The sequence below is a fragment of the Onychostoma macrolepis genome, chromosome 06 (assembly GCF_012432095.1).
Source record: "Onychostoma macrolepis isolate SWU-2019 chromosome 06, ASM1243209v1, whole genome shotgun sequence".
In the NCBI taxonomy this organism is placed as follows: Eukaryota; Metazoa; Chordata; class Actinopteri; order Cypriniformes; family Cyprinidae; genus Onychostoma; species Onychostoma macrolepis.
In genome coordinates this window covers 27654223-27671168 of record NC_081160.1, presented here as the reverse complement: position 1 = coordinate 27671168, position 16946 = coordinate 27654223, and the positions used below count along the sequence as shown (strand labels likewise).

Below are 16946 nucleotides of genomic sequence, written 5' to 3'. Positions count from 1 at the left end.
GGATTATGATATATGCTGTTCAGTATAGTGACCAGTCACACTCTGACTCACTCTGACAAAAAGAAATAAAAATAAAGCTGGCACTGGGGTGGTACTTATATGTACTATTTAGGTACTACACTTTAGGTACTGATATGGGTACCAATATGCAAGGTTTAGCACTAAATAAGTTACTAAATGTAGCCTACCTTTTGAAAAGATACTGCCGCAGTGACAGCTTTTGTACCTTTTTTCTAGTGTAGCTTTTCATATTGATCAAAAACACAAAATAAAAACAGATATTAAATCATTGAGACCTACTGAAGGCTAATGATGCATATTTTACAGTGAAAAAAGGTAATATTTTGAAATGTTATTACAAGTTCAAATAACTTTTCTATTTAAAATGTATATTTTAAAATGTAATTTATTCCTGTGATGGCAAAGCTGAATTGAAGTATATAAGTATTATTAAATAGAAGTATTTTGTAACATTATATAAATCTTTTCTGTCACCTTTGATCAATCTAATGCATCCTTGCCGAATAAATATATTTAATTAAAACAAACAAAAAAATCTTACTAACAACAAAAATTTGAATGGTAGCTTATTACAGACTTTTGTGCAAAAATTAAACAGTAAAACAATTATGAAACAATTAATCCAACAAAACAGCATACATAACTTACATATAATTATTAAACCATTGTTTTAGACAAGAAACATTTCAATAATAATAATAAATACATGCATTGAAAACAAGTAACATTTTGCTTATATTAAATATATTCATAAAAAGGCCACATTTTATCCTACTTATACAGACCTTGTCTGAATGCATGGCAGCTTATATGTGATCAGATATGCGACCCAAAAACCAGTCATAAGTAACACTGGTATATTTGTTGCAATAGCCAACAATCATTAGGATATTAATCATGAATATATTTTGTAAATTTCCTACAGCAAATATATCAAAACTTTTTTTTTTTTTTACTAGTAATTAATATGCATGGCTAAGGACTTCATTTGGACAACTTTAAAGGCGATTTTATTATTTTATTTTTTTTGCACCCTCAGATTCCAGATTTTTAAATAGCTGTATCTCGGCTAAATATTGTCCTATCCTAACAAACATCCATACATCAATGGGAAGCTTATTTATTCAGCTTTCAGATGATCTAAAAAACTGACCTTTATGATTAGTTTTGTGGTCCAGGGTCACACATTAGAATAGGAACCAGACTAAGAGCAGTGAGTTTTTGTGGTGTGTGGTGTGTGGTGTATAGCTCTCCACAGCGATCAGAATGATGTCATTATTATCGGTGGCGGAGGGAGGGACCGCAGTGCTCCTCCTCAGCGGCGAACCGCCTCTTCCTCCGGTCAGCATTCAGCAGCGCAGCGGGCGACTGCGATTCCCATTACAGCGGGCGGGTCTTCTGCGAGTCGAGCCTCGTCTCTTAGCAATAATCGCTTGAAATTTCTCCACATTGAGCCTAAAACTTGGACACGAGATCGACAGGGAATTTGAAGCCCGCGAGTAAATAAGGTATTTGTGTTTCCATTTGCGTACATGACATCTTATCTTTGACATGTCGGACTTTAGGAATGTTGGTAGAAAACAAGTTTGTGAGGCGGTGCGGGGAAAGTAAGGTGGTGGCTGGGAGACGCGATAGTTCCTAAACGAGCTCGTTATTGTTTTTAATGGCCTGCGTTTTGTGGGAATTATGCCAGATTTATAGTTTAAACCGACTAGGCAGTGTGACAACAGTGAGAGTTCACATTCACAGTTCTGTAGTGAGTTATAGAGGTATTAAAAATGATACTAAACACATTTGCGAATCATAAAGCTCCGCGCGAGTTTTGGTTATTCTTCGATATGCTGCGAACTAATTAATTGTTTGCTCGCTGTTCGACGTGCCGTTTCTAGTTGTGACTAAATCAGTTTCCTTCAGTCATACAAGGGCGTTGCAGTCGACAGCGCTTCAGTTGTGTGCAAAACTTTTCCTCTAAACCCAGCCGAGCGACTAACTAACCTGTTGTTCCACCGAGGAGTCTGTCAAGATGACATGTCGGCTCGTCTTATAGCGCTGCCTTCTCAAAATGTGCCTTAGGCCAAAGGCTGTGTTCTGTGGCAACCAAATACTTGGATAGGACTTAAGAAAGGCCTGATCTTTAATCCTTGAAGTGTTGTAGGCCATTTTATGCTCATTCCGATAGCCTTGAGCGACATTCCATACACAGATATCAGTATTGTATATGATGTAAGGAAAACTGTTGTCTGCACAGTGTTCCCATGGTTCTGGAAAACCTGGAAATCTCAGGGAAAATCAAAAGTTTTATTTTTCCAGGCCTGGGAGATTTTTCATGGGAATTAATAAGATTGTAAAAGAATGTAGAAATTTTTAATAGCTAGTCATTTCATTTTTCCTAGCTCTTTGACTGTAAAAGGCTTTTGCTTCTCTTCTGATTGGGATCTCTATAAAATTATTTTAATAGTCCTTATCCAGTCATCACAACTGGAAAAATCATGGAACTCAGATAGAGAGGGTTATAATCTCACTTTGTGAATAATAAGATGTTTATAATGTTTAACATGGGAATGAACTCTTGTTTCAACATCAATCATACGTTGTATGATTATACATTTTTAGATTCTATACTGGTCATCATTTGCACTATTTATTTTAATTTTTTAAATTGTATTTAATTTTTTTGTAATGCATTAAAATCTAGTTTGCATGCCCAGAAGCAACTCCACTAACACAAAGAATACTATGTTTTGGGCCCATTTTAATATGGGTTACTTGGGAAATTAAATTTTTGATTTATCAATAAAACCTGGGGTTAACATTACCTGAAGAGACTTTTAGGTTTTGTTCCATACAAGAATCACACATTGTTTTTTTTATTTTTTAAACTCAAGTTCCTATATGAAATGATTGTGCAAGTCAAGCATGTAAACCCCCATCCTTGTGTTATGTCTATAATTAACTTTTTAGCAACTTAAAAAATAAATTGGACTGCTTCATAATGAATACTTATGCTTTGACACTTTGTAATTAATGTTGTAGGACAAAAAGTCAAAATCTTATCAACACCTTGAATTAAATTGAAAAAATGCTATTCAAAAACCAAGAACACATGGCTCAAAAATGCCTAATTCTTATCCAGGTTTTATGACTACAAACTAAGCTGAATAAGTCTTTTAGAAAAATCTAGTTTTAAATACTTTTAGACATGTAGGACAGATATGTACGACATAATGTCAGCCACAAGTAGAATTAAAAGGCTATTAACAAGGCTTGTCGGGAAATGACAAGGACGGAGCGCTGCCTAAATCCAAAGCTTATTAACTGTTGGTTTGCACCTCCTGTTTGTTCATTGTTATTCTGATTATTTAATGCATTTTATATTGGAAGCGAGACGAAGTTGGTGTCAAGACAATTCATCATGCTGCTGATCTAATGACTAAAGACTAAATGACTGCGATTTATATACGCAATAAAAAAACACAAGTTTGATGATAAAACTCTTGTTGCTGTTTTATGCAAAACATCAAAACTTTGAAAAAGTCTGCTCATGTAATAGATTAGAGTCATGGCATAAATATATTACGCCCATGGTGCATTAACAACACTTGGAGTCTGACCCCAGACTGAGATAAATGAGCTAATATGGATTGTAGGTTTGCTGGAAATGCCTCATTGACTGCTTTCAGTCCAGCTCCGCATTACGAACTGCACCCAGAATCCTCAGCCTGCTTCCTGTTGCATTAAGCTTCTGGCTGCCTTTGTCAACCTGCCATCTGGTGAACTTTGCCACACTTTTCAAATATTTTCCTGGAGCAGAAATGCAATTTCAGGTCCACAACCCCTAAGGCACATACACCATTTTTTTTTAAATTACCATGTGGTGTCTTCGAGTCACAGGACACACTGTCAAAACTTTCTGAGATGAAACCCTAGTTAGTCCAAATTCCACAGCAGCCCCAAACTGAATCAAAATATAGTTGAATTACATGAGAGAACCTGGCAGTGAATTAGGAGAGAGGTTCTCCTACACACTCTGATGGATACAAGGAAGGCAAACTAGGACAAACGTTATCACTGTTTACCTAAACCAGATCTCTTCAGTTTATTATCTTCAGCCTTGATGAGGTGTTCATGAGGTCGTTGTGTTACTCCCAGTGTCATATATAGGCCATCTGTCCCTCGTGCCATAAAAAACTTAATTTCATTCATCATATTTTTGTTTTGGTGGTTTTATGCCATTTTTAATGTAAAGTTCTGTTGTTAAAGGGATAGTTCACCCCAAAATAATAATTCTGTCATTAATTACTCACTCTCATGTCGTTCCAAATCCGTAAGACACAAATTAAGATACTTTTGATGAAATCCGAGAGCTTTTTGACCATGCATAGACAGCAATGCAACCGACACGTTCAAGGTCCAGAAACATATTAAGGATATTGTTAAAATATTCCATGCGACATCAGTGGTTCAACCATAATTTTATGAAGCTACGAGAATACTTTTTGTGTGCAATTAACTATGCAGGGTCAGAAAGCTCGCAGATTTCATCAAAAATATCTTAATTTGTGTTCTGAAGATGAACGAAGGTCTTACGGGTTTGGAATGGCATGAGGGTGAGTAATTAATGACAGAAGTATTATTTTTGGGTGAACTATCCCTTTAAGTTTTAAGTTAAATGTAAGTTGTGACAGATGCCTTCTTGAGGAGATTTTGTTCATTTAACTCTAGTCTTTTTTACGTCAGCAAGACTCAAATTGTCATTCTTACCGTTCAACCTAAACTATGAAATGGTTGTCAGCCAACTGGCAGGTACAGTACTTTAGTTTTTTTTTTAGTTTTGGACTTTGATCAGTAAGCTCCTACAAACAGTTTTTTGGAGACATTTCAAGTGTTTGAGTTTGCATTTGAGTACTTTGCTCTGGTTGTGTAACCTTATAACCTTACTTTAGTTTAGGCCATGGGGAGTATTTGACTGTTAACTGCAATAATATATTATATTGCAAGTTACTATGTAGTTTGAATGGAAAAACATATGTGTTTGGGATTAGTTGGACAGTCGTCTCATCCTCAACTAGCAACTTGTTCTAGTTTTGTTGCTAAAAATAATGTTTGTTTAGAAGAACTTCTGGCCTTGTCCAAATGTGTCACAGGAAGCATATTTAAGCTGCTGCTCTTCACATGGATTTGAGTTTCTCAAGTGTTCTGCAAAGAACTGAATCTTTAACAATAGTTCAAGATGTTTAAAGTTCCTTCAGTTTGCTTCTGTAACCTGAATTACCTGTATGTGTGTGCTTATCTTTTGTCAATAATTGTAAAGGCATTTTCATGACTCATTTGAGTGTTTTGAACACATGAATCACTACAGTGGTTAAAGGCCTATTTACAGGAAGATGGAAAACGGCAGGGAATTCCATGCGTTTCAGACTCTGCTGAGTCTACTTAGTTTCTCTTTTGATATCTCAGAAATGGTTTTGAAAAGGGAATTCTCTAATCAAACACGTCACACTTTTTATTTTTTTAAGTATTGTGTAGCATTTAAAATAACGAAACCCTCTTGTCACAAAGAGAAAGGTTAGTTATGAAAGTTAAGATTATTATTATTATTAGTGGTGTTTGGTTGTCAAAGTTACCATGTTAACTTCTTGTGATAAATATGATTTAACGTACATAATTTTATATGATTGTTTCATTCAGTCTTTTAAAAAGATTTCTAAATATTATATATTTCTAAATAAAAATTCTAAATAATATATATATATATATATATATATATATATATATACATAGTAGACTTATTCTATTCACAGTTTGTTAACTGTAACAAAATAGCCTATCTCTTCTTTGCTACATTTATACTATGATATAAAGTAATATTTCTATATTATATAATCAATAATTCTGTTCTGTATAGTATCACATTAGAGCAACAAACGCGTATGATTTAGTCAACTTCTTTTCGCCAGTAATTTCTAAAGTCTTCCCTGTGCTCCGTCTCTTTTGGTAGAAACTAAACCCCTGTGTTTCCTGTGGGTGGATGAAGCTTCGTGTGAGAGAGACAGAAACCCAGGCCGTACTAAAAATAAAGTTCTTTCTGCTCCTAGGAAGCACAATCTGATGGAGGCCTGTTGATAAGTGGTCGTGTTAACATACGCCCAGACAGTGGAGAAGAGTGTGAGATTACTAAGGAAGGATAGATGAGCGTTGGGCGGCTTGGAAGGATATGCACAGCTGTGCTTTCCTACTGGCTCACATTCATCATGGATGCGGGACAAATCTCCCTCATCGCCCACATAAAGACCCAAGCACGACCTCTCTCACTTCTTCCCCAGAATTATCACACTACCACTAGCTCCTATAAGCAAGCGAGTTAGTGTGGAAATTGATGTTGGCGATCAAATGCATGACAGATTAATGCGATAATACATGCTCCTCAGAGATCTCGCTAAGTTGATTATGAGTAAATGCTTTCCACTTCCGCCAAACTGACAACTTGCGGTTTATAGTGCAAATTGATTTGAACTGTGTAGCCAGAGTCCAAAATGAACACTCACCAAATGGCAGATGTCACTAAAATTGGGATTGCTGAGTAAATGCGACATACTACAAGGATGGAATCAAACTGTAAGAACATTGTATGCGATTAAAATAAAAGATGATTGTTTAAAAGATGTTGACAGGTTTGGTTGGGTTCAGAAGCCTTGCGTGTATTTTGATGTGAGTTTTGTAGCCCATGAGGATTGTGTCTGCAGGGTGAGTTTGATATCAGGTTCGTGTTAAACAGATGTTCATATCATGTTTACATACACATTTTCCTCATCTGCTTTTGATTCAGCTGCATTCATGTGCCTTCAGGTCTGTTTTCTGTTATGGTGCACAACATATGGCTGAATGATAAAGAAAACATGTGGCTGCAATTTAAAAAAAGAGCAACACAAGTTATTTTGGTGTTGCATTGGAGCATCAATCAAGAGCTGTTGTAGTTTTGTGTTGAATTTATGAAGAATTTCCTGGCCACTCTTATAAATAATGAAAGTGAATCTATGAAGCTGTTCCTAGGAAAACGCCATATAAATATATCCAAAAAGTGATCCAAATATGACTTCTGAATGTATTAGATTGTGATGTGACAAACAGATGGAAATTTCTTGATCTTCTTTCATGAGAGTGATGACTGATGCAACAAATAAAATCAACGAATAATTTAGGCCAGTTTTGTGAACTGATTCAAATGAACAATTTGCTCTTTTTGGACTGGATCCCAACTTTTTTTATATTTTACATTGAACTCTTACTTTCCAAAGAAAAAAATGTCATGACATGGAGCCATTTGTTGTTATAACGAATCTTATTTTTCCCTCCTAGGTATGGCGGCTATCAGGAAAAAGCTGGTGATCGTGGGAGATGGAGCGTGTGGGAAGACCTGTCTCCTCATAGTGTTCAGCAAAGACCAGTTTCCAGAAGTCTATGTGCCTACTGTGTTCGAGAACTACATTGCAGACATCGAAGTCGACAGCAAACAGGTTGGTATTGATTCTTGGCTGCCTCCAAATCCCCACAGCCTGTTTTTGTACAACTCTTCTCAACAATATTTCCAGTCCTTGAGTTTTGGGTTGGATATGAAAATCTCTGATTGTGAAAGCCAAGCTGAGATCTGTCAGTAAACCAGAACATATTGTGAGTTTTTTTTTTTTTTTTTTCCAGTTTTGCCGTCTTGTTCATTCTGAAACCAATGTTGAATCTGTCAACGTTGTTATTTTAGTCTGATGACAGTATATCCTCTATAGATACATTATCCAGATGTTTATTCACACAATCGAGCCAGTAAGTGTGAAATAATAGTCATTGTTTTGGAACAGTGTTGGTATTGTGAACTAAAACTATTAAAAACTATTTTCCATAATTGAAATAAAATAATATATATGAAATGAAATACTAAATTTAAAAAACAATAATAAAATGTAAAAAACAATTAGTAATTAGTAAACATTAGTAATGTTGCTTTGGTGACTAGCTGAAATAAAATTAGGTTTATGTTGAATTATCAAAATGACTAAAACTAAAATAAACAGAAATAATGGAAAAATGCAAACTAAAAAAAAACATAACAAAATTGCTAATTAAAAAGTAATTGTTTTGGAACAGTGTTGTCATTGTGAACTGCAAGTATTAAAAACTATTTCAATAATTTAAAAACTGAAATAAAATAATATATAAGTATTAAATGGAAAAACTTCAACTTAAACATAAAAACTAAAATTAGTAATGTTGCCTTTGCAACTGTCTGAAATAAAATAGGTCTAAGTTGCAGTACTAAAATTACTAAAACAGAAATTAAATATAGAGGGAAAAAAAGCTTTAAGAAAAGACAAAAGCGCAAACAAAATTACTAATTTTAAAAAGTCATTGTTTTCGACTTTGGACTAAAACTATTAAAAACTATTGGTAACACTTTATTTTAAGATGTCCTCGTTACACAAGTTTCATGCACTTAATATTATAATAACAATATATTACGTGCAAGTAACCCTAAGACAAACCCTAATCCTAACCATATAGTAAGTACATGTAGTTAATTAATTAATTACTCAGTTCTTTAAATATATATATCTCAAATTAATAAACCATATAATAACCGTAAATAAATAATTTAATAGTATATAGATAATACTAAAATAACAATTATTAGCCCATAGTTCTGATGTTTTACAGCTGTGACCACTCCTAAATCTAAAGGGGACTTGGCAAAACAGGAAATGGCTGTTCTCTCTGGTTTCCTGACTGGACTCAAGATATCCCGCCCCCTGCCGCTGTGACTCGCCAACCCTATATAGCATGATTAAACAGACCACTTCATTTCCTGTGATGGAAGAGGGCTTTTTTGGGAAGGTGGGCTCATTCTGTGTCTCCAGCACAGGAAATGTTAAAGTTAAGGAGCAGGATGGCATCTCTTTTAAACCCCCTCGCTCTCTCAGCAGTGTTACGCTGCTTAGTTTGTCAAAATCTAGAAGCTTCCCAGTGGCGATTGAGCATAAATCTTTCCGTCCTTTGGGGAAAAAAGACATTTGTCTTCATAATCTTTCTCCAAAATGTGGTCTGCAACCGATATGATGTTAATTTTTGGCTGATGCAACGCATGTACATGCCAAGGTTATTATAGTTTTGAATTTTAAATTTTCGTTTTCAAATTTGCTATAAAATTCAGTTTAGATTTTATTAGTTGAATTAATATTTTTTGTTAGTTTTAGTTTCCAAAGAAAGACGTAGGCATAATTTAACGTCGAGCACACAAATTTAACGCATGCTGAGATTGATTAGATGGTAAAATTATACAAATAATAAACCAAAGGAAGCAGTCAAGACTTTCTACGAAATAAATCTACACAAGTTGCGCTTAATGTCATATCTAATGGTGTTGAGATATTTAAAATAAATGTAGCCTAATTTGGTTATATGTCTTTTTTTCTTATTTAACCATAATTATGATATTGTAACCGTCGTGTCTTGCTCACTTTTCCGTGAACAGCCGCGCAGAAATCATAACTGGGACTAATGAAATTTAATAATAACGGTATTCAGTAATCACATTTAACAGTAATGGCTCATATTTGAATATGTTCTTTTCTTTATTTATGAAGAATTACAAGCGTGTGTATGATGTGATTTAGCCTATGCTTATTTGCTCAAAAGTTTGGCAGAGTGATCACAAGATGCTATGCCAAGTTTTGTATTGTTTACAGAAAGGATGCGCGTTCTCATCTTTTTTTCTGTTAATTATCATGTTACGCTGCGTGTCTGCTTTTCTTCAAAGCACCAACTTAGCCTAATATTGGTTTGATTGCTTGTGTTACATGAGAAAATAAATAATTTTACCTACCTGATAGAGTTATGCGGGTGCAGTTCGGGTCACGACTCACGGTCTTTGTCAAACAATTCTGGTCTGGTACAGAAATAAATTAGTGCTGCTGTAGGATAACGGGTCGGGTGTTCTGTTAAGTACTGCTGGTGCACGTTTACCAAACAGGACCCATGCAGGACTCTGTTTTAAACTGCTTTGCGTCTCTGTCTGATAACCCCATGTGCGTGATGCGGCATTGACAGGTATTTCCCTAAACTGTCACACAGTTTATATATTTTTCCGCCAAGGTAATGATTACGAAAACTATTATTTATTTTTGTTCATTATTATTTTATTTCAGTTAGTTTTAGTTTTTGTTTATGAAAATAACCTTGGTACACGCTTTGAAAAACTATGAGCCATCCAAAGCATTATGGGCTTGTTTATTCTGCACCTGAACAGATTATTATGCTGTAGAGTTTCAGATCAGTGCACACAGATGGAAAAAAATAGTCTGGTCTCTGAGTGAATTGAGGAAAGGTTGTGTAATGATGTGGCATCAGGCTCGGTGTATGACTCATTGATGCTATGAAGCCTCATTGCTGAGCTTCAGTCCTACAGGAGAGCAGAAGGGATGGAGTTTGATTCCCTCTAATCAGCCGTTCAACTAATTCAATTCATTAGGCTTGTTGTGATTGGATAAGCCAAGCCTTGCTGTGGCCCTGTACAGATATGAAGAATGACATATGAAAAGGATTGAGTTCATTTGCATTTTCCTTAAGGATCTACTACAGTATATCTGAGACCACTTCACTGCAGGTTGATAAATGTTTTTTAGATTATCAGAATTAATCTGACATTGAAAACAGATCAAGGTTTTCTATGACGGGTTAAAAGTGCTATTTATTTATTTTTATTTATTTATTTTTTACATTATTTTCAAAGATTTTGACATGATACTTTCCCCCCTCTATACCTGTTAATTTATTGTAAAAAAAAAAAAAGGAAAATAAAAATTACAAATGTATTTCATACATACAATGACTTAAAAATGACTTAATTTTTAAAGTTTAGTGTTTTTTTGTATACAATGTATTTTTTTTTTTAATATTATTAATATTTGGAATTTAAATATTTGAAATTTTATTTATTTTAAAGTTTTGTTTTAAAATATTATTATTTAAACTATTTAAATATTTGAAATTGTGTTTGATAATTAATTTATTCTTAAAGTTGGTTTTAAGATCATTTTAATATTTGAAATTTAAATATTAAAGATATTTGAAATTTTGCTTGTTTTAATTATTTATTTTAAATATATTTAAATATTTATTTTAAATATATTTAAATATTTTATTTAAATATATTTTTCAATTGCTAAATAAACCAGTATAGAATCGCCAACATGCAGGAAGCCATTTTTGGCACGTGACAGAAAAACTATAAAACAGGAAATTATATACTAGAATATGTATATGTGTGTATATATATATATATATATATATATATATATATATATATATATATATATATATATATATATATATAATTAATAAATGAGTAAATGATCATTTTAAAAGTCAATAATTCATTTTAAATAATTATTTTAATTTCATTTTAAATAATTATTCTAAAATGAAATAAATTAAAATTAAAATAATTATTAAATGTTTTATTTAAATATTTTTAAATGTCAGACATTTTGTTTATTGGCTGTAGCATAAAAATAGTTGTTGGTATTATCGGTATTCCATATTTGTGCATCTGTAGTGTAGAGACGCTAAAATACATTTAGCAGTGCTTAGTATCCTGAATATATCTGGTCAATATAAGTCTAAATTGAAAGGGCCTGTGTACATGTACATTGTTTATCAATTTGCACTGGCTACCAATATCTGCTTGCAAAAAATTCAAAGCATTAATGTTTGCCTACAAAACCACAACTGGATCTGCACCCCTTTGCCTAAATTCATTACTTCAGACTTATGTGCCCTCTAGAAGCTTGCGTTCTGCAAGTGAATGTCGCTTTATTGTGTCATCCCAAAGAGGCACAAAGTCACTTTCACGGACGTTTAAATTAAATGTTCCCTCCTGGTGGAATGACCTGCCCAACTCAATCCCAGCAGCTGAGTCCTGTGAAAAACACATCTCTTCCATCTTTATTTGAGCCTCTAACTCTAGCACTCTCTATTATAATTCTGTTCTTAAAAAAATAAACAAAACAAAAAAACTTGTCCCTTTTAGACTTGCACTCTATTCATTTACTAACTGCTTGTTTTCTTAAAAAACAAACAAACAAAAAAAACCAAACACCAGCTTCTCAAATAATTTTGTATTCTATTTGTTTTCTTTTTATTTATTATACAATTAACAAAAGCAAAAAAGGTCACTAACACTAGCTTGCTCTATTCTTTTTCTATTTTTTTCTTTTTATTTATTATATAATAAAAAAAAAAAGAACCTTGCTTCGTGTACTGCATTAAGCTAACTGAGACTTGTTATAGCACTTGCGTATTATTGCTCTTTTGTTGATTTTTATTGCTGCCATTGTCCTCATTTGTAAGTCGCTTTGGATAAAAGCATCTGCTAAATGACTAAATGTAAATGTAAATGCACTCACATGTTTCTAATTAGCCATCTTAAGCCAGAACTCCTATTAGGGATGTGTAATGCTTATTTTGTGCCTCATTTCTTGGGTTGTACACTCCTAAGTGGATGCTTATTGAGACAAGGTTTATAGGGTCTTAAAATATATATTAAGTGCACTTCTGCTTTTGTGTAACACATTTGATTGCAAATTAGTCATCATGTGAAGTCCAGCATGCTGTACTGATCATAAAAGGCTTTGTGTAGCTGTCACAGCTGAGCTTTGTCACATTCGGTCCAATTATGATCCACAGGTGGAGCTGGCATTGTGGGACACAGCAGGACAGGAAGACTACGATCGTCTGAGGCCTCTGTCTTACCCAGACACAGATGTCATCCTCATGTGTTTCTCCATAGACAGTCCCGACAGTTTAGGTAATCCCATTTCCCGAAAACCAAGAAATCTTGTTCATATCTTTCATTTTGGCTCATCCTTATTTAGGTCAAGGCCTTTCTTACTGGAACAAACGATTCACTGAATCATCACTGTATGCAGGAAGTTCCTGTGTTTTGTCTAAGAGCCGAGGCGCATCATGATAACTCTTGTGTCCATGACATCACTGTCCTTTATCTCCACCAGCTTCCCGAAGGAACATCCTGGTTCTCTTCTGTTACAATAAGTGTCGGGAAGCTTGAACAAATTGGACTCATGCTAGCATTGTAAAAGAGTTATTGCAGACAGTTCTGAGATTATTTGTCTGAATTCAGCCGCCTGATTCAGCAGAGTTCATAAGATCAATATTACATAAAAATATCAGTCATATAATTCATCTAGCAGTGAAATGAGTGTTGGAATGGAACCACCATTATTCTTCTAAACATGAATTACTTCTGAATAATAGGATTGGATTTGTTGGGACAAATCTCTTATTTCACTCATACTTCATTTGGGTCACATTCACATTATAAAACAACGTTCTATAAGACCATATACAAGTATTATTTAACCTTTTCACGTTTTTGTGAACCATACTTTTTTTCACCATATTTTTTCTTCATACAGTACCTACAGTTTGAACGTTTGGAAACACTTTCTTATATATTTTTCTTTCTTATATATCATCTTTATACAATTTATTTTATAATACTACATATATTAATTATATATTTATATAAAATTATATAAATATAATTGTTTTCTTTATTTCAAATACAACTGAATCTAAATTATACATATTATATATATATATACACATTTTAAAACCATATATTTTTTAAAAGTTATATAAAATATAATGTAATATATTAATCATTAATATTCATGCTTATATGAAATTTTTGGAGTGTGTTTATGTGTGTGTGTATACAGTGTATATATATATATATATATATATATATATGTACGCACGCAGACATTTTGAGTACACTTTCTCATATTATATTACATTATGATTTTTATTTCATTGATGTACATTTTATATCAATAATCCACTTTTCTTTTAAACATACTAATGTACATTTACTAATACTAAATACTATACTAATACTAAAGTATACATGTACATTTTCTATATACATATGTGCATGTATATATTATATTATGATTAATTAAAAATATATTTTCATGTATATTTACAAACTTGGAAACACCATCTTATGTTACTTTGTATTATTATTTAATGTATATCCTGTATATATATTATTTATTATACACTATGTATAGCATTTTCAATGTGTTTTTTTCCTTCATTTGAATGAAATCAATCTTGAACGTGTGTGTGATTTCTCAGAGAACATCCCAGAAAAGTGGACGCCGGAGGTGAAGCACTTCTGCCCCAACGTTCCCATAATCCTCGTGGGCAATAAGAAGGATCTGCGGAACGATGAGCACACACGAAGAGAGCTGACTAAGATGAAGCAGGTGTGTTTCCGGGGCCGGCCGCACCTCCTCTATGGGGAGTCCCATTAAAAAGCTCTTAGCAGCCAGCATTACTGCCACTCTAGAAGGCCTGATCGTTATCATTTGTCAAACTCATCGCACAATCAGTCCAGCCTCTAATAACCAATGACTGATGCCCCCCATATGATGCATCAGCGATAGTGTTCAGTAATCTGGGCAGACGGCCTCCGTTAAATCGATCCATTTAGTGAGCAGTATTAACATCGTATGTCATAAGTCGGACAGACAGTGTTATGCAATTTTGACGTCCATCATTCAGTAACAGTAATTTGGTTTTAAATCTTGTTGCATGTAATGATTCAGTTCCAACTCCTCTGTTTTGCAGGAGCCAGTTAAACCGGAGGAGGGCAGGGACATGGCCAACCGCATTAGCGCCTTTGGCTACCTGGAATGCTCAGCTAAGACTAAGGAGGGTGTGAGAGAAGTATTCGAAATGGCCACCAGGGCGGCGCTGCAAGTCCGCAAGAGGAAGAAGAGGAGCGGGTGCTTGCTGTTGTGAGAGAACTTTCCGGTCTTTTCCAGAATGATCTCCATAATGACCAGGAAATACCAAACTCCACACAAAGAAAAGAAGAAGAAAAAAAAAAGAAAAGTTTTTGACCAAACAACATAAATACACTGGACTGTATGTCACATTTCATGCAAACTAACAGGTGGGAAATGGAGGAATGTGAATAAAATATGCATTAAATGAACAGAGGCTGAGCAGAAAGGCAGGTTAGATCAGTATATGATATGTCTTGATTTAGTTTTCCTTATGGCACAATGATTTTCAGAATACACACTTTATTTTTTTTTTCTTCAGTTTGTACTGTAAGGATGATGTCGGTCGTAACGGTATTGTTTTTTTTGTTGTTGCACATTTATCAATCGACTATTATAGCTACGTCTGGTTTTCATATTATTGTAATCAAAATTAATATAACCATGTAGAAATATCTTAATAGCACAGAATTTGGTAATAAATTGAGTGCCTTCATCACCATTCCCTCCACAATTTGAATGTACTCTGGTAAAGTGCTAGTTTTGAGCTTCTCTGTGACTTTACACACTTTTCTAGTAGTGAGAAACTATGTATTTAAATGTATTTAAAAATCTCCAGTAATATTGAGTATGTTTATATCATTCAGTCCCCAAATAAATAGTAATTACTTGTACTTCGAAGGCTCAGTCAGGTCTAGAGCCAACTGCCAATTAGGAATCTGACTTATTTCATTTGTATTATCCTATTTGTCCTCCACACTTGCATAAATGTGCATGCGTTCACATGGAGCTCTAAACTAGTTGAACCTGCCTTGAATATCTGGGCTGAGCTCATGCTGTCACCTAATCTGACTGTGTTGTCCTCACCTTAGCCTGTTGAGTATTGTTAATGCAAACTTTACATTTTTAAGTCGTTATCACTTATTAGGTTTCTAGCACTGCAAAACGTCAAATAAATACACCGATGATTGCTAGCAAATGTGTATTAGTTAGAAGAGGCCTTGAGTGCCTTTCCTTTTCCCACTGAATTGTGTGCCTTTAGTTAGCGGTCTTTAATGGGTTTGGTTTGAGATGAACGTTTATGTGCATGCACACGTTTTGTCGCAATCAGTGTTGTAATGTTGCACGCCAGTAAATCATGAGGTGTTCTGGCCATCCGGGTTTTGAGAATAACCGTAGCTAATTATACAGAGTTGTGCTTCTAGAAAAAGATCTGTAGCTTTTATTCGCTGGTGTAGAATCCATATAGTGCTGTCACTCACTTCCACTGCTGTCCCCTGCTGGTGCCATGAGATGCCTGACTTGAGGTAAATTAGCGATGCTACATAAATCCGCCCCCGTGTTTCCTGTCTGTGTTGACAGTTTGAGCTAGTGCTGAATTCATTAGCATGGTGTAGCTCAGTTTCTCTCGTCTGCTAATGTGAAATTAGAGGATGAAAAGCACAAAAAAATTGTCAAGGAGGTGTCCTGGGTCATATTTCAACCCCCAAAAAAGAACACAGTTTGCATTAAGAAAATAAAGGGATTTTTGTGGAAGATGTGTGCAAATTTCATTAAAAAAAAAAAAATTATCAAATATATATAAAACTCTGATGTGTGTATACATAAACATGTACATTTAATATAGTTTTTTTTTTTTTTTTTGTCTCAAGGTAAAATATGACCCAGGCATCTCCATGTTAGGTTCTTCCAAAAACTTTGAGAAACATCAAATCTTCCTTGTTTCGGTCCACCAGAAGCACACAGAACGCGAAACTAACCATCTGTATAATTCTTGAACACCTGGAACACTCATGGCAATGATGTCTTAAGTTATTAAACTGGGCATTATTAAAACACTGACTGTGCACAAGGAATATCCCATTAGACCAAGTACAAAATACTACCTGCTAATAAAAGAGGAACGTTCTTTAGCTTTTTTTTTTTTTTTTCTCAATGTACTGATTTGTGAAATCCTCGATGCAGATGTGAGAACAGACCCATGACCGTTGTAAAGTCATTGTCTGCATGAGCAAATTACTACAACGACCAGTCTTGGCATACAGAGCTCCTCTTTGGACTCTGAGA

The 16946-nt window shown here is 34.2% G+C and overlaps 1 protein-coding gene across 1 annotated transcript; it reads left to right on the top strand.

The window, feature by feature from the left end:
- The first annotated feature begins 1335 nt into the window (after window positions 1-1335).
- rhoca (ras homolog family member Ca) lies at window positions 1336-15091 on the top strand. Its single transcript, XM_058778254.1, has 5 exons — window positions 1336-1529; window positions 7378-7535; window positions 12751-12871; window positions 14227-14357; window positions 14722-15091. The coding sequence occupies exons 2-5, from the start codon at window positions 7380-7382 to the stop codon at window positions 14893-14895; spliced, it is 582 nt and encodes a 193-aa protein (XP_058634237.1). The 5' UTR covers window positions 1336-1529; window positions 7378-7379; the 3' UTR covers window positions 14896-15091.
- Window positions 15092-16946: the final 1855 nt, after the last annotated feature.